Source organism: Callospermophilus lateralis, chromosome 11 (assembly GCF_048772815.1).
Source record: "Callospermophilus lateralis isolate mCalLat2 chromosome 11, mCalLat2.hap1, whole genome shotgun sequence".
Classification (NCBI taxonomy): domain Eukaryota; kingdom Metazoa; phylum Chordata; class Mammalia; order Rodentia; family Sciuridae; genus Callospermophilus; species Callospermophilus lateralis.
Window position 1 is genome coordinate 49,880,554 of NC_135315.1, and position 19,162 is coordinate 49,899,715.

The 19,162-nt window shown below is 41.9% G+C and overlaps 3 protein-coding genes across 3 annotated transcripts; all 3 read right to left on the bottom strand.

The window, feature by feature from the left end:
- Positions 1–279: 279 nt before the first annotated feature.
- On the bottom strand, positions 280–1,206 carry LOC143642290 (olfactory receptor 5AR1-like). Its single transcript, XM_077110605.1, has one exon. It carries the CDS (start codon positions 1,204–1,206, stop codon positions 280–282), a length of 927 nt encoding a protein of 308 aa, XP_076966720.1.
- A 7,890-nt stretch (positions 1,207–9,096) lies between these two features.
- On the bottom strand, positions 9,097–10,023 carry LOC143642288 (olfactory receptor 5AR1-like). The gene has a single exon (XM_077110603.1). It carries the CDS (start codon positions 10,021–10,023, stop codon positions 9,097–9,099), a length of 927 nt encoding a protein of 308 aa, XP_076966718.1.
- Positions 10,024–17,919: 7,896 nt separating this feature from the next.
- Positions 17,920–18,846, bottom strand: LOC143642289 (olfactory receptor 5AR1-like). Its single transcript, XM_077110604.1, has one exon. It carries the CDS (start codon positions 18,844–18,846, stop codon positions 17,920–17,922), a length of 927 nt encoding a protein of 308 aa, XP_076966719.1.
- Between the last annotated feature and the right edge of the window lie 316 nt (positions 18,847–19,162).

Below are 19,162 nucleotides of genomic sequence, written 5' to 3' on the forward strand. Positions count from 1 at the left end.
AATAAATCTATTGTGTCCAACTAAAATATAAATGTTAAAAAAAGAAGTCATTTTTGGGGTAAAACCTGAAGAAATCACAATTTGTTTTTCTGTGTTGGAAAAGTATATAAAACTACTGAAGCAAAAGATCATCTGGAGAGAGAAGCCAAGCAGCAGGTGGGGAGGGGTCTTCAGGGGGAAGGATCAGCAGGATGCAGGGGGAGGAATGGGGTAAGGTTTGTCTGCACCCCCTGGTCATCAGACCCTGGGCAAGAGCCCACACTGTGCGGTGGCTAGCACTCAGAACTTTCTCTGACAGTACAGTCTGTGTAGCGCGACCTTCATGTCTCGGTTCCTGAGACAGTAGATGACAGGATTCAAGGAAGGGGTGAGGATGGAGTAGAAAATGGATGCCAGGCGACCCTGGGTGGGGGAGTACTGAGACGCAGACCTCAAGTAGGTGAAGCTTGCACTGGTGTAAAACAGAAGGACCGTGGTCAGGTGGGAGGAGCAGGTGGAGAAGGCCTTCCACCGGCCATCCACGGAGGGCATCTGCATGAGGGTGGAGATGATGCGGATGTAGGAGAGGACTGTGAGGGCAAAGGAGCTCATGATGACGCAGCTGCCCACAGCGAAGATCATCTCCTCGCTGGAGTGGAAGTCAGCACAGGAGAGTCTCATGAGAGGAGGAATGTCGCAGAAGAAGTGCTCAACAATGTTGGGCCCACAGAAGGGAAGGGAGAAGGTGTTGAGGGCCAGGAAGGCTGCATAGAGGGCCCCGCCCACCCAGGCCAGGACCACCAAGGCACAGCAAAGCCTCTGACTCATGATGGCCCCATAGAGCAAGGGCCTGTAGATGGCCATGCATCGGTCATAAGCCATGGCCGTGAGCAGAAAGCACTCGGTTGAAGCAAGTGTAAAAAACATGTAAAGCTGAGTGACACACTCAAAGTAGGAAATGACCCCAGTTCCCTGAAGGGTGGTTTCCAGGGCCTTGGGGATGGTGACTGAGGTGTAGCTCAGATCCACAAAACACAGATTCTTCAGGAAGAAGTACATGGGTGAGTGGAGGCGGCTGTCTCTAACCGCAGCTATGATGACCGAGCTATTCCCCAGGAGGTTAAAGGCATAGACCAAGGAGAAAACTAAGAGGACCACTAATCTCCATTCTGGGATGTCTGAGAAGCCCCTGAGGATGAATTGGGTCACTCTGGTGTGATTGAACATTTCTCCCTCTCTGAAGTTGTGTTCGGATGCAGTGGCCACAGAGAGCTAAGAAAGAGAACAGAAACGGGAGATGAGCTGGAAACCTTGTCCAGGAAGGTCTTTTGTCTACAGAGGTTCATCTTCTCTCAATGGAAAAACGCCCAAGAAGCAGCTTATATAATGATCATAACTCAGGGAATTATGTGATGATTTTGATGAACCAATCTGCAGCCTGTGTCCAAGTCAACTGCTCTTATCACATTGCTGGAAGACAGAGGCTCATGGAAGAGAGGGAAAGGAGAACACAGAAGGGGAGAACAGAGGAGAGGAGACGAGAAGAGAAGGAGAAGAGAGAAGAGAAGAAGAGAGGAAAGATGATAAGAGAGGAGAGATGTCTCACAAATTTTTCCTCCCCCTTCATTTTAATGGCTTCAGGTAACAAGTTTCGTGTATTTACTTCATACATTGCCACAGTTCACCACTTTGTAGTGTTTCAACATTAACTCCATCAGTGATGTTTTAGCCAATGGAGAGATGTGTATTTTTTAACTCCTTCCTTTCTCATAGTGTGACTGCCTATAGATTCTCTTAACCCTCTTAGATTTTTTTTTGTATGATTACTTTCTTGCCCAATTCCCTTTAGGTGTCAATTTTGCTGTCCTTCCCTAAACTATTGATTTTCTTGTTTTTTTTTTTTTTGTAAAGGTGAATGATTTTATTGGTTTTTTTTTGGTAGTTTCAGGATTTACTAAATAAGTAATTGATTTTTTAAATTTGTGAATTACAATTAATATATCGATCAGAAAATATTTAATATGTTAAAAACCAAGAAAGACTACCTCATCTTCTAGATCAACTTCTAGGTAATAATATAAAAACAAAACAACAACAAAAACCAATGACAAGAAACAAAAGAAATGGAGGAAGGAGGACCAGATCAGGAGGAAGAGGAGAAGGTGGAGGGGTTCAGACAGAGAATTAAATGCAGTCTCTCTTCAGCAAACCTTTTAGCAGAACATACAGGAGAGAACAGGAATGAGTTCACTGCCACTCAGGATTCTGTCTGCCTGTGAAGTTTGGCTGGGTCTCTCTTTATACTGCAAATGTTACCTGAAAGGAGGTAGGATGGACCTCTTTTCTCGGAAAGAATAAAGTAGAAGTCCATTCTTCAGATCTCAGTCTATGACCTGCAGAAAAAGCCTTGTCTTTTAGAAGATTCTTGTTTGTTGTGCCATGTGTGACTCAGACAACTGGACTTTGCAGTGTGGAATAATACTTTTGAAACCACTAGATATCTCCAATGATTAGAAATGAAATCTCTATATGAACCCGCTGTCCCACTCCTTTGTATTACTCCAAAAGAACTAAAATCGGCATACTATAGTGACACAGTCACAACCCTCCATGTTTACAGCATGACTCCCAAGATATGAAACCAGCCCAGGTGCCTGTGAAGAGTGAATGGCTAAAGACAATGTGGTCTATATATGCTACGGAGTTTACTGAGCCATAAAAAGATTGACATGATGTCATTTGCTGGTCAATGGATGGAACTGGAGAAAGGGGATGGAACTGGAGAACTTCATGCTAAGTGAAATAAGAGAGTAAGAAAATCAACAGTGGAATGTTGCCTCTCGTTTTGGGGGCTAGAACAAAATAAGGAATGGAAAAGAGTGAACCTCAAGAAGAAAAAACAGTGGAGTAGGGAGGATGGGAGGGAGTGAACAGGGATGGGAAAGGAGGAACTGAGAAATGAAAATCATCAAATTATGCTAAGCACATGGATACACGCACCCCAGTGCATGCCAATCTTACGTTTGTCTTTACAGTGCTAATTTAAAAAACAAGACACCAATATAAAGAAGATCATTAGAACATGAAGGAGGTCAGGGGAATAGGAAAGGGGTGGGGAAGTAGAAGTACAGGGGCTGAAATGTGGCATTTTATTTTCATGCAATACTAATATTTTTAAATGAAACCACTATTATGTATAACTATAATGTACCAATAAAATCATGAAAATTACTTAGTAAAAAAGATTTAGCGTTATATTTCCATATGGAAAGTCATACTTCTATGCTTTATTGATTCAATATAAAATATGAAATACTAAAATTCACAAAATCTTATAAATTGCACTTACTACAGTATAACATATTTAATAAATAAATTTATTTCAGAAATCAGAAGAACAAAACATGGATCTAACAGATCTAAGGTTCAAACACATTTTTTAAACATTTTTTAAATCATTTTTCTCTGCACAGATATATCTAGTGGGGTGGTGGTGATGTTCTGGCTCCTGCCCCTGTTGGGGGAGATGTTGTCCCTTAAGCCTCATTTTTCAGATAGGCAGGGAACTTGCACTGGCAAAGCGGGAAGGTATTCGGGAGTGGCCACAGCTCTCACCTCTTCCTGCACATCCATTCCTACTCCACCTAAAGACTTCGCTCATGTGATTGATGATCTTAACTCAAGGCTGGGCTTTTCCAGAAGGCCCTATGAAGAAAGCTCTGACAAGTGTTCATCTTAGCCACATTTTCAATAGGGAATTCATATTTACTTTGAAAATTTGGTTAAAGTTGGGAAATTTAACTCTATTCTGACATCTGATAGGATTAAATACATGCATGTAAACTTTTGTCCACTGTCACCTCATGTGGAAGAGTCCTAGAATTGTTTTATATCCTCAAACACATTGAGGTTAAGCTGATCACAATAAACATATTGGAGTTAGAATACCTAAAAACAGTTTTGAGGGATCTTTTATAAAACAACTCTGCTAAAGCCCAGGGAAATTGTCTTTTACTGAACGCATAAACTTGATGTAAGCCTTGATTTTAGGTGTGCATACCAAATCCCTGCACCTTAGAGGTCTGGGTTTAGTATTTATTTCCTACTTGCCATTTTTTCCCACTTCAGGCAGGATCCTTCTGAGCAGGATGGGGCTCTGTCTTTCTCTTTATGCAGTCAGTGCTCAGGACCAAGCCCGGTTGTTGCTCAGTGGAGAATTAAGGAGTGAGCAACCTGAGTGCAACCTGGGATCTTGCCCTTCACACACTCGGCTTTTAGATGTTCTGCAGGAGCTCGCTCTAGCATTGCCAGCAGTGGGAGTGCTCAAGCTCCTGCATAAGGACAGTTAGGAATCTTGCAGACACTCAACAGAACCACGTTATGAAATATGATCATACTGATTATTAAATATTGTTGAATGGTAGAAGCTTATCTGCTGTTCTGAGCCTGCACTTCCCCAGTTTACCTCAAACTCTAGAGGAGGCATTCCCTATCTGCAGCAGAACTGGAGAGCCAAGAACACAGTCCATCTCTGATTCCCACAGCTCCTCTCTGTATTCAACATTAATAAGAATTGAAAGAGGACAGTTGACTAAGACCCTCTGCTCATTGACTCCAGGCCAGTCAGTGGGCAGGTAGAATCTGGACTGGAGAACACTAAAGAGCATTGACATAGGTGTGGCTGCTGCCAAAGCTATGATCCTGAGCTGCTGTTGGAGGCAGTTCTGGAATTTTCTGTCGGATGGAGACATCTGTGGAATACTTGGGCAATGGCAAGTTGTGCAGAGTTCAACCCCTAGAGTTTGTATAGGGGGGGAGAGGTATCTTGGGGTCTTCTCCTACCTGGAATTCCTGATGCAACCTGTCACATATATCCCCTGTCAAGTGCAAAGAAAAATAATTCAAAGAATGGTGTTGGGATGGGTGTGTATAGAGGTCCTTGGGGAAACCCAGAAGGGTGTGAATGCTCAGGTGGTCAGGGATGAAGCAGCAGTTAGCAGAATGTCCATCTGGGTCATGCCAGAGACACCCAGGTGAGTCTATGGCTCCTGGTTCAAAGTTCAAGGAATAGGTGAGAGTGTGCGCCTGGGCTGAGGCTAATCCAAGAGGGTTTGGAGCCAGATGAACCCCCTTCCATTTCTGAACCACTTCCCCAGTCCTCCCTCATTGCAAGAGGACCTGAGAAACCCTGGATGGTGAGGTCCCTGGGATTTTATAAGAGAGATATCAAATCCTGAGTGTGGGATGCATGCTTGGATGGATGCTGAAACATTTGTTACCAATTTTACGTGGAGGTGAATGGAATATAGTGAGTCTCACCAGGAGTCACTGAAGTTCAGATGTTTGCTAATGTTAGTAGTTCTCGAAATTACTATTGTGCTAATCAACATTTGCATCGTGAAAACTTGTGCTTTCAAAACAGTAAAAACATTATTCCCCTGAGAAGGTATTTGTTAACAAAATAAACTTTAGCCCAGTATCCTCCAATTCTCTTCTTTCTAGAGGATGCCAACCAATGAAAGAAATGTCCTGTGGGAGCATGCTACTGCTCTCACTGGCCCATGAATACATTTGTTCCCCAGGGTTAATAGCCTGCTTATCTGCTTTTCTGCTTGAATGTGTATGTAATTGCAAAAGAGAAAACATCGTTTCCATTGCCAAAATATAAATCATGAAAAACACATTTGAAACAATAGTTAAAAACAGGTATATCAGCCCAGCAGTGTACATCTTACGTTTCTGCATCTTCATGAATCTGTGTGCTTTTCTTTGGGTGATGCTAGGTGTTGGAGGGGACAGGTAGGTGGTCCTGAACTGAAGCTCCTTAGTTCAATCCAAAGCAGAGGCATATTCTTCAGATGGAGGCAATGCTGTTGTTGTCCCTGGGATCCCAGCTGCCACTGTCCTGCCTGAATTCTTCCTTCCCACTCCCTCCTCTGGTCACCCATTGCCCCCTATCAGATGACCCAGGCTGCCTTTGGTCCTATGTTCCCACTTCAGCTTTACAAGGACAGACACAATCAGTCTTTTGGTTTCTTTCTTATTTTTTTTCAAATATCCTCACAAAGACTATCTGCTGACGATATACCCACAGAAAGGCCATCTGTGCCCTGCTCACAGCTGGTCATTCAAGGACTTCAGACTTGCAGTGTCTCCATGGTTATGATGTCTTGAGTGTCCACATGCTTGTAAATAAACTCCTGCTTAAACAGGATTCACGGACAATTCTCTAAGAGCATCTGGTGCATTATTCATGCTCAATAAGTGTGAGCACTTTATATTTTTTCTCTGCGCAGTAGGAGTTTTCTGGAGACACATTCACCCCAAGCTTCTCCAGTCAGACTTGACTCTACGATAGCAGTTGGGGGTGCACATGAAGCAAACTGGTCTTCTACTTCTGAGGTGTGTTTACCAGAGGCAGTATACATTAGCTCACAATTCCTGCAAAATTGGAAAGCTAAAACAATGTCATTTGTGGATATCTTCATGTAAATCATGAGAGTGAAACATGTGATTCTTTATTCTTATCTTTACAAGGGAAAATAAAGAGGAGTCATCTCTGTGGAGTGAGTCATTTGATGCTGTCAACATTCCCCAACAGATTTGAAGTTATTTAAACAGCCACAGAAGTAGGAATTAGCAGCGATTCCCATCTAGACTATAAATAAAACTGTTCAACTTGAAATAGATATGTATTCTTGTACATAACTGATATGCAGACATGGTGGTGAATTTAAAATCTGACTGGTTGTAAATAGAAATAATGCACCCATTTTATCAGAGCCTTTGTCTGGTTTTTAGCCCTGCAACATTCTACAATAAATGGAAGTCAAGACAAATTAAAGATGTCACTTGCAGTTAGGTACCCATGAGGTTTTATCTGAACTAATCAGATCTCGCATGGAGCAAGACTTACTTTTTGCATCCAGAAACATCCAAGTGAGGGCAGAGCAGAACCTCCTCATCAGCAAGTCAGCAAGTCCTAGGGAGGAGAAGGCTGGAGAGATGGGTGGAGTGGCTGGTTCTTCTGCATGTCCATTAAATAATGGGCCTTGTTACCACTTCCACACCATCAGGGAAAATGAGGTAATGTGATTGGAGCTCTCTAGGGAACTTGCCCTGGGAATAATTTTGGTGCCTATCACTGGATATTTTATTCATAGATAACATTGATTGAGAATTTGTAGGGGCACCTTGTGTTATTTGAGAGAGCTTGAAAAAGTTCAACCGGGGAAACATGGAAATGCCAGTTAGTGAAAGAAATTTTAATAAATTCATAGTAGAGGTTGATAATGTAGGAGTTTATCTGGCTGCAGAACAGGAGCTCATGGGGCTCTGTGGAGGGTCTGTCAGATTTTTGGAGGGAAGGTGCTTAGCTATGCAGATGGTTTAGAAACTTATATATATACACACATGTATATGTATGTATGTACATTAATGTCTACTCTGCCAAAGAATGTGCTTCTTGAATTGTGCTAAGTAGATTTGTCTTGTAGAGTATAAACAAGAAAGAAACACACACAGCTTGGCCTGTGTTACATGTGTGCAATTCCAGCTACTCAGGAAGGTAGGGAGGAGTGTCCCAAGTTTGAGGCCATCCTGGGCAATTTAATGACCCCTGATTCAAAATATATTTTTTTAAAAAAACGGACAGGGGATATGGGTCAATGGTTAAGTGACCCTAGTTCAATACCAGGTATATTTTTTATTAATCTGTTATAACTTTTGTGGCTAACTTGAATGTGGTAACGTAGATATTTTCCATCTTTAGATGCCCATTAGTTCAAATTCTCTCTTTTTGTTTTCACTTGACTCAATTTTTTTGTGGCAGTGGGTACTGGGGTTTAAACTAAGGGGCACTCAGCCAATGAACCACATCCCCAGCCCTATTTCGTATTTTATTTAGAGACAGGGTCTCACTGAATTTCTTTGAACCTTGCTTTTGCTGAGGCTGGCTTTGAACTTGAGATCCTCCTGCCTCAGCCTCCCAAGCCACTGTATTACAGGCATGTACCACCACTTCCTGCTACTAGTTTTACTTTTCTTTCTTTTTCTTTTCTTTTCTTTCTTTCTTTTTTTTTAACCATTATATGTGGTTTTATTTTGTCAGTGTTTTGTCCTTGAATTCCTAACATACATTTCAAATAACTTAGGCCCACTTTCAATGAGCACTTTGTCATTTTTTGTGCATTGAGAAAACTTATACAATAAAGTAACTTATAATATTCACACAATAATTACCTTGTGGGAAACAAAACCTGCTTTATATTTATTTGACTTTTAAAAAGTTTTTAATCATTTCATCGCCAAATCATGTGATTGTCAATTCTGAATGTTCATTGCACTATATCACATAGATCACAACAAAACTTTTTATTTTATTTAACTTGATGCTATTGCAAAGAAGGAGCTGTCAAAAGATAAACAATGTCTAAAATCAGATTATTGGGTCTGGGATAATAGCTATTGGTAGAGTGTATGGATAGCTTTCCATTTCCATTTCCATTTCAATATGGCTTTCCATTTTCAACAACTTCAAAAATGAAATGGGAATGGGTTCTACTCATTGGCTTCAAGAACTAAGCAGAATAGGGGCTAAATAACTGAATTAGGAATAGTAAGGCAGTTTGAAAGAGAGGGAAAGGAATAAGTAGATTTTAGAAAGGTTAAAAATGTGTTTCTTATGTTACATTCAAAGACACGGAGTCAAGAGAGAGATCAAAATTCAAGATTAGGGGCCATTACATGAGAATGATGATAAATATTTGAGAGTATCATATAAGAAAAGCTCAGAGGTAAAAAAGGAACATGAATTCTTACAGATACACTGGATGGAAGAAGAATTTTTTATAGACACAATAAAGATACTGTGTCCAACTAAAAAATAAATACTAAAAAGAAGTGATTTTTAGGGTGCTAACTGAGGAAATCAAAATTTGTTTTTCTGTGGTGGAAAAGTATATAAAACCACTGAAGCAAAACAGCATCTGGAGAGAGAGGAGAAGCAGCAGGTGGCCGTGTGGGTGAAGAATCAAGGGGAGGAATGGGGTAAGGTTTGTCTGCACCCCCTGGTCATCAGACCCTGGGCAAGAGCCCACACTGTGCGGTGGCTAGCACTCAGAACTTTCTCTGACAGTACAGTCTGTGTAGCGCGACCTTCATGTCTCGGTTCCTGAGACAGTAGATGACAGGATTCAAGGAAGGGGTGAGGATGGAGTAGAAAATGGATGCCAGGCGACCCTGGGTGGGGGAGTACTGAGACGCAGACCTCAAGTAGGTGAAGCTTCCACTGGTGTAAAACAGAAGGACCGTAGTCAGGTGGGAGGAGCAGGTGGAGAAGGCCTTCCACCGGCCATCCACGGAGGGCATCCGCATGAGGGTGGAGATGATGCGGATGTAGGAGAGGACCGTGAGGGCAAAGGAGCTCATGATGACGCAGCTGCCCACAGCAAAGACCATCTCCTCGCTGGAGTGGAAGTCGGCACAGGAGAGTCTCATGAGAGGAGGAATGTCGCAGAAGAAGTGCTCAACAATGTTGGGCCCACAGAAGGGAAGGGAGAAGGTGTTGAGGGCCAGGAAGGCTGCATAGAGGGCCCCGCCCACCCAGGCCAGGACCACCAAGGCACAGCAAAGCCTCTGACTCATGATGGCCCCATAGAGCAAGGGCCTGTAGATGGCCATGCATCGGTCATAAGCCATGGCCGTGAGCAGAAAGCACTCGGTCGAAGCAAGTGTAAAAAACATGTAAAGCTGAGTGACACACTCAAAGTAGGAAATGACCCCAGTTCCCTGAAGGGTGGTTTCCAGGGCCTTGGGGATGGTGACTGAGGTGTAGCTCAGATCCACAAAACACAGATTCTTCAGGAAGAAGTACATGGGTGAGTGGAGGCGGCTGTCTCTAACCGCAGCTATGATGACCGAGATATTCCCCAGGAGGTTAAAGGCATACACCAAGGAGAAAAATAAGACAGCCACTAATCTCCATTCTGGGATGTCTGAGAAGCCCCTGAGGATTAACTGGGTCACTCTGGTGTGATTGAACATTTCTCCCTCTCTGAAGTTGTGTTCTGATGTGGTGGCCACAGAGAGCTAAGCATGAGAACAGAAACAGGAGATGAGCTGGAAACCTTGTCCAGGAAGGTCTTTTGTCTACAGAGGTTCATCTTCTCTCAATGGAAAAACGCCCAAGAAGCAGCTTATATAATGATCATAACTCAGGGAATTATGTGATGATTTTGATGAACCAATCTGCAGCCTGTGTCCAAGTCAACTGCTCTTATCACATTGCTGGAAGACAGTGCCTCATGGACGAGAGGGAGAGGGGAGGACAGAGGGGGAGAACAGAGGAGAGGAGAGGAGAGGAGAGGAGGGGAGGGGAGGGGAGGGGAGGGGAGGGGAGGGGAGAGGAGAGGAGAGGAGAGATGTCTCACAAATTTTTCTTCCCCCTTCTTTTTGCATGGCTTCAGGCAAGAAGTTTCATGTATTTACTTCATACATTGCCACAGTTCACCACTTTGTAGTGTTTCAACATTAACTCCATCAGTGATGTTTTAGCCAATGGAGAGATGTGTATTTTTTAACTCCTTCCTTCCTCCTGGTGTGACTGCCTATAGATTCCCCAAGCCCTCCTAGATAATTTTTGCAGGATTACCTTCTTTCCCAGTTCCCTTTACTGGTGTCAATTTTGCTGTCTGTCCCTAAACTATTGATTTTCTTGGATTTTTTTTTTAAAGTTGAATGATTTTACTGTTTTTTTTGTAGTTTCAGGATTTACTAAATTATTAATTTTGTTTTTTTAATTTGTGAAGTACAATTAACATATTGATCAGAAAATATTTAATATGTTAAAAACCAAGAAAGACTACCTCAACTTCTAGATCAACTTCTAGGTAATAATATAAAAACAAAACAACAACACAAACCAGTGACAAGGAACAAAAGAAATGGAGGAAGGAGGACCAGATCAGGAGGAAGAGGAGAAGGAGGAGGGGTTAAGACAGAGAATTAAGTGCGATCACTCTTCAGCAAACCTTTTAGCAGAACATACAGGAGAGAAGAGGAATGTGTTCACTGCCACTCAGGATTCTCTCTGTCTGTGATGTTTGGCTGGGTCTCTCTTTATACTACAAATGTTATCTGAAAGGAGGTAGGATGGACCTCTTTTCTTGGAAAAAATAAAGTAGAAGTCCATTCTTCAGAGCTCAGTCTATGACCTGCAGAAAAACCTTCTCCTTTAGAAGATTCTTGTTCTTTGTCCATGTGTAACTCAGACAACTGGAATTTGCAGTATGGAATAATACTTTTGAAAACACTAGATATCTCCAAAGATTAGAAATGAAACCTCTATATGAGCCCACTGTCCCATTCCTTTGTATTCATCCAAAAGAACTAAAATCGGCATACTATAGTGACACAGTCACAACTCTCCATGTTTACAGCATGACTCCAAATAGCTAAGATATGGAACCTGCCCAGGTGCCTGTGAAGAGCGAATGGCTAAAGACAATGTGGTCAATATATGCTACAGAGTTTACTCAGCCATAAAAAAGAATGAAATGATGTAATTTACTGGTAAATGGATGCAACTGGAGAACTTCATACTAAGTGAAATAAGAGAGTAAGAAAATCAATGGTGGAATGTTTTCTCTTATATGGGGGGCTAGAACAAAATAAGGAATAGAAAAGAGTGAACCTCAAGATTGTAAAACAGTGGAGTAGGGAGAATGGGAGGGAGTGAACAAGGACAGGAAAGGAGGAACTGAGAAATGAAATTCATCAAATTTTCCTATGCACATGGATGCACATACCCTAGTGAATGCCAATCTTACATTTGTCTTTATAGTGCTAATTTAAAAAAACAAGAAACAAATATAAAGGAGATCATTAGAACAGGAAGGAGGTCAGGGAAATAGGAAAGGGGTGGGGAAGTAGAAGTACAGGGGCTGAAATGTGGCATTTTATTTTCATGCAATACTAATATTTTAAAATGAAACCACTATTATGTATATCTATAATGCACCAATAAAATCATTAAAATTACTTAGTAAAAAAGATTTGATGTTATATTTCTTACACATATATTTTATTAATTCAATTTAAAATATGAAATATTCATTAAAATTCACAAAATCTTATAAATTGCACTTACTGCAGTATAATATATTTAATAAACATGGAAATATTTCTGAAATCAGAAGAGCAAAAACATGGATCTAACAGATCTAAATTTCAAGCACATTTTAAAAATATTTTTTAAACATTTTTCTCTGCACAGATGTATCTAGTGGGGTGGTGGTGATGTTCTGGCTCCTGACCCCTATTGAGGAAATGTTGTCCCTTAAGCCTCATTTTTCAGATAGGACAAGGAACCTGCACTGGCAAAACAGGAAGGTATTGGGGAGTGGCCACAGCTCTCACCTCCTCCTGCACATCCATTCCCACTCCTCCTAAAGACTTTGCTCATGAGATTGACAATCTTGACTCAAGGCTGGGCTTTATTAGTCAGGCTCTATGACAAAGCTCTGACAAGTGCTCATCTTATCCACATTTTCAATAGGGAATTCATATTTACTTTGAAAATTTGGTTAAAGTTGGGAAATTTAACTCTATTCTGACATCTGATAGGATTAAATACATGCATGTAAACTTTTGTCCACTGTCACCTCATGTGGAAGAGTCCTAGAATTGTTTCATATCCTCAAACACATTGAGGTTAAGCTGATCACAATAAACATATTGGAGTTAGAATACCTAAAAACAGTTTTGAGGGATCTTTTATAAAACAACTCTGCTAAAGCCCAGGGAAATTGTCTTTTACTGAATGCATAAACTTGATGTAAGCCTTGATTCTAGGTGTGCATACCAAATCCCTGTACCTTAGAGGTCTGGGTTAGTATTTATTTCCTACTTGCCATTTTTTCCCTCTGCAAGCATGATCCTTCTGAGCAGGATGGGGCTCTGTCTTTCACTTTATGCAGTCACTGCTCAGGACCAAGCCCAGTTGGTGCTCAGTGGAGAATAAAGGAGTGAGCAGCCTGAGTACAACCTGGGATGTTGCCCTTCACACACTCGGCATTTAGATGTGGTTCTGCAGGAGCTCGCTCTAGCATTGCCAGCAGTGGGAGTGCTCAAGCTCCTGCATAAGGACAGTTAGGAATCTTGCAGACACTTAGCAGAATCACACTATGAAATATGATCATACTGATTATTAAATATTATTGAATGGTAGAACTTATCTTCTGTTCTGAGCCTGCCCTTCCCCAATTTACCCCAAACTCTAGAGGAGGCATTCCCTATCTGCAGCAGAACTGGAGAGCCAAGAACACAGTCCATCTCTGATTCCCACAGCTCCTCTCTGTATTCAACATTAATAAGAATTGAAAGAGGACAGTTGACTGAGACCCTCCACTCATTGACTCCAGGCCAGTCAGTGGGCAGATAGAATCTGGACTTGGAGAACACTAAAGAGCATTAATATATGTGTGGCTGCTGTCAAAGCTATGTTCCTGAGCTGCTTTTGGAGGCAGTCCTGAATTTTCTGTTGGATGGAGACATCTGTGCAATACTTGGGGAATGGCAAGTTGTGCAGAGTTCAACCCTAGAGTACCTATAGGGTGGGAGGGGTACATTGGGGTCTTCTCCTACCTGGAATTCCTGATGCAACTTGTCACATATATCCCCTGTCAAGTACAAAGAAAAATAATTCAAAAAATGGTATGGAAATGGGTGTGCATAGAGGTCCTTGGGGAAACCTAGAAGGGTGTGAATGCTTAGGTGGTCAGGAATGAAGCAGCAGTTAGCAGAATGCCCACCTGGCTCATGCCAGAGACACCCAGGTGAGTCTATGGCTCCTGGTTCAAAGTTCAAAGAATAGGTGAGAGTATGGACCTGGGCTGAGGCTAATCCAGGAGGGTTGGGAGAAAGATGTCCCCTCTTTCCATCCCTGAAGCATTTCCCAAGTCCTCCCTCATTTCAGGAGGACCTGAGGAACCCTGGATGGTGAGGCCTCCCCTGGTTATTGGAAGAGAGATGTCAAATCCTCAGTGTGGGATGCATGCTTGGATGGATGATGAAAATTTTGTTACCAATTGTATGTGGAGGTCAACAGAATATAGTGGGTCTTACCAGGAGTCACTGAAGTTCAGATGTTTGCTAATATTTGTAGTTCTAGAAATTAAAATTGTGCTAATGAACATTTGCATCGTGAAATCTTGTGCCTTCTAAACATTAAAAACACTATTCCCCTGAGAATGTTTTTGTTAACAAAATTAATCTTCAACCCAGTATCCTCTAATACTCTTCTTTCTAGAGGATGCCAACCAATGAAAGAAATATCCTGTGGGAACATGCTACTGCTCTCACCGGCTTATGAATACATTTGTTCCCCAGGGTTAATAATCTGTTTATCTGTCTGTCTGCTTGAATGTGTATGTAATTGCAAAAGAGAAAGCATCATTTCTATTGCCAAAAAGTAAATCATGAAAACCACATATGAAACAAAAAAACAGGTGTATCAACCCAGCAGTGTGCATCTCACGTTCCTGCATCTTTAGAAATCTGTGTGCTTTCCCTCAGGATGTTGGTAGGTGTTGAAGAGGGCAGGAAGGTGGTCCAGCAATCCAAAGCAGAAGCATATTCTTCAGACGGAGGCACTTCTGTTGTTGTCCCTGGGCTCCCAGCTGCCACTAGCTTGCGTGAATTCTTCCTTCCCACTCCCTCCTCTGGACACCCATTGCCACCCGCCAGATGTACCGGGCTGCCTTCTGTCCTCTGTTCCCACTTCAGTTTTACAAGGACAGACACAATCAGTCTTTTGGTTTCTTTCTTTTTTTTTTCCTTCAAATATCCCCACAAAGACTATCTGCTGATCACATACCTAACAGAAAGACCATCTGTGTCCTGCTCACAGCTGGTCATTCAAGGACTTCAGACTTGCAGTGTCTACAGGGTTATGATGTCTTGAGTGTCCACATGCTTGTAAATAAACACCTGCTTAAACAGGATTCACAGGCAATTCTCTAAGAGCATCTGGTGCACTATTCATGCTCAATAAGTGTGAGCACTTTGTATCTTTTCTCTGCACAGTTGGGGTTTTCTGGAGACACATTCACCCCATGCTTCCCTAATCACACCTGACTCTATGATAGCAGTTGGGAGTGCACATGAAGTAAGCTGGTCCCCTACTTCTGGGGTGTGTTTATTAGAGGCAGTATGCATTTTCTCACAATTCCTGCAAAATTGGAAAGCTAAAACAATGTCACTTGTGGATATCTTCAAGTAAATCATGAGAGTGAAACATGTGATTCTTTATTCTTACCTTTACAAGGGAAAATAAAGAGGAGTCATCTCTGTGGAGTGAGCCATTTGATGCTGTCAACATTCCCCAACAGATATGAAGTTATTTAAACAGTCACAGAAATAGGAATTAGCAGCGATTCCCATCTAGACTATAAATAAAACTGTTCAACTAGAAATAGATATGTATTCTTGTACATAACTGATATGCAGACATGGTGGTGAATTTAAAATCTGACTGGTTGTAAATAGAAATAATCCACCCATTTTATCAGAGTCTTTGTCTGGTTTTTAGCCCTGCAACATTCTACAATAAATGGAAGTCAAGACAAATTAAAGATGTCACTTGCAGTTAGGTATCCATGAGGTTTTATCTGAACTAATCAGATCTCTTATGGAGCAAGACTTACTTTTTGCAACCAGACACATCCAAGTGAGGGCAGAGCAGAACCTCCTCATCAGCAAGTCAGCAAGTCCTAGGGAGAAGAAGGCTGGAGAGATGGGTGGAGTGGCTGCTTCTTCTGCATGTCCATTAAATAATGGGCATTGTTACCACTTCCACACCATCAGGGAAAATGAGGTAATGTGATTGGAGCTCTCTAGGGAGCTTGTCCTGGGAATATTTTTGGTGCCTATCACTGGATATTTTATTTATAGATAACATTGATTGAGAATTCGTAGGGGCACCTTGTGTTATTTGAGAGAGCTTGAAAAAGTACAACCTGGGAAACATGGAAATGCCAGTTAGTGAAAGAAATTTTAATAAATTCATAGTAGAGGTTGATAATGTAGGAGTTTATCTGGCTGCAGAACAGGAGCTCATGGGGCTCTGTGGAGGGTCTGTCAGATTTTTGGAGGGAAGGTACTTAGCTATGCAGATGGTTTAGAGACTTACATATATACACACATGTATATGTATGTATGTATGTATGTACATTAATGTCTACTCTGCCAAAGAATGTGCTTCTTGAATTGTGCTAAGTAGATTTGTCTTGTAGAGTATAAACAAGAAAGCAACACACACAGCTTGGCCTGTGTTACATGTGTGCAATTCCAGCTACTCAGGAAGGTAGGGAGGAGTGTCCCAAGTTTGAGGCCATCCTGGGCAATTTAATGACCCCTGATTCAAAATATATTTTTTTAAAAAAACGGACAGGGGATATGGGTCAATGGTTAAGTGACCCTAGTTCAATACCAGGTATATTTTTTATTAATCTGTTATAACTTTTGTGGTTAACTTGAATGTGGTAATATAGATATTTTCCATCTTTAGATGCCCATTAGTTCAAATTCTCTCTTTTTGTTTTCACTTGACTCAATTTTTTTGTGGCAGTGGGTACTGGGGTTTAAACTAAGGGGCACTCAGCCAATGAACCACATCCCCAGCCCTATTTTGTATTTTATTTAGAGACAGGGTCTCACTGAATTTCTTTGAACCTTGCTTTTGCTGAGGCTGGCTTTGAACTTGTGATCCTCCTGCCTCAGCCTCCCAAGCCACTGTATTACAGGCATGTACCACCACTTCCTGCTACTAGTTTTACTTTTCTTTCTTTTTCTTTTCTTTTCTTTCTTTCTTTTTTTTTTAACCATTATATGTGGTTTTATTTTGTCAGTGTTTTGTCCTTGAATTCCTAACATACATTTCAAATAACTTAGGCTCACTTTCAATGAGCACTTTGTCATTTTTTGTGCATTGAGAAAACTTATAGAATAAAGTAACTTATAATATTCACACAATAATTACCTTGTGGGAAACAAAACCTGCTTTATATTTATTTGACTTCTAAAAAGTTGTCAATCATTTCATGGCCAAATCATGTGATTGTCAATTCTGAATGTTCATTGCACTATATCACATAGATCACAACAAAACTTTTTATTTTATTTAACTTGATGCTATTGCAAAGAAGGAGCTGTCAAAAGATAAACAATGTCTAAAATCAGATTATTGGGTCTGGGATAATAGCTATTGGTAGAGTGTATGGATAGCTTTCCATTTCCATTTCCATTTCAATATGGCTTTCCATTTTCAACAACTTCAAAAATGAAATGAGAATGGGTTCTACTCATTGGCTTCAAGAACTAAGCAGAATAGGGGCTAAATAACTGAATTAGGAATAGTAAGGCAGTTTGAAAGACAGGAAAAGGAATAAGTAGATTTTAGAAAGGTTAAAAATGTGTTTCTTATGTTACATTCAAAGACACGGTGTCAAGAGAGAGATCAATATTCAAGATTAGTGGCCATTACATGAGAATGATGATAAATATTTGAGAGTACCATATAAGAAAACCTCAGAGGAAAAAAAAGAACATGAATTCTTACAGATACACTGGATGGAAGAAGAATTTTTTATAGACACAATAAAGATATTGTGTCCAACTAAAAAAATAAATATTAAAAAGAAGTTATTTTTAGGGTACTAACTGAAGAAATCAAAATTTGTTTTTCTGTGGTGGAAAAGTATATAAAACCACTGAAGCAAAACAGCATCTGGAGAGAGAAGCCAAGCAGCAGGTGGCAGTGTGGGGAGGGGTCTTCAGGGGGAAGGATCAGCAGGATGCAGGGGGAGGAATGGGGTAAGGTTTGTCTGCACCCCCTGGTCATCAGACCCTGGACAAGAGCCCACACTGTGCGGTCACTAGCACTCAGAACTTTCTCTGACAGTACAGTCTGTGTAGCGCGACCTTCATGTCTCGGTTCCTGAGACAGTAGATGACAGGATTCAAGGAAGGGGTGAGGATGGAGTAGAAAATGGATGCCAGGCGACCCTGGGTGGGGGAGTACTGAGACGCAGACCTCAAGTAGGTGAAGTTTGCACTGGTGTAAAACAGAAGGACCGTGGTCAAGTGGGAGGAGCAGGTGGAGAAGGCCTTCCACCGGCCATCCACGGAAGGCATCCGCATGAGGGTGGAGATGATGCGGATATAGGAGAGAACCGTGAGGGCAAAGGAGCTCATGATGATGCAGCTGCCCACAGCGAAGATCATCTCCTCGCTGGAGTGGAAGTCGGCACAGGAGAGTCTCATGAGAGGAGGAATGTCACAGAAGAAGTGCTCAACAAGGTTGGGCCCACAGAAGGGAAGGGAGAAGGTGTTGAGGGCCAGGAAGGCTGCATAGAGGGCCCCGCCCACCCAGGCCAGGACCACCAAGGCACAGCAAAGCCTCTGACTCATGATGGCCCCATAGAGCAAGGGCCTGTAGATGGCCATGCATCGGTCATAAGCCATGGCCGTGAGCAGAAAGCACTCGGTTGAAGCAAGTGTAAAAAACATGTAAAGCTGAGTGACACACTCAAAGTAGGAAATGACCCCAGTTCCCTGAAGGGTGGTTTCCAGTGCCTTGGGGATGGTGACTGAGGTGTAGCTCAGATCCACAAAACACAGATTCTTCAGGAAGAAGTACATGGGCGAGTGGAGGTGGCTATCTCTAACCACAGCTATGATTACAGAGATATTCCCCAGGAGGGCAAAGGCGTAGACCCAGGAGAAAAATAAGACGGCCACTAATCTCCATTCTGGTGAGTCTGAGAAGCCCCTGAGGATGAACTGAGTCACTCTGGTGTGATTGAACATTTCTCCCTCTCTGAAGTTGTGTTCGGATGCAGTGGCCTAAGAGAGCTAATAAAGAGAACAGAAACGGGAGATGAGCTGGAAACCTTGTCCAGGAAGGGCTTTTGTCTACAGAGGTTCATCTTCTCCCAATGGAAAAACGCCCAAGAAGCAGCTTATATAATGATCATAACTCAGGGAATTATGTGATGATTTTGATGAACCAATCTGCAGCCTGTGTCCAAGTCAACTGCTCTCATCACATTGCTGGAAAACAGTGCCCTATGGAAGAGAGGGAGAGGGGAGGTCAGATGGGGAGAAGAGAGGAGAGGAGAGGAGA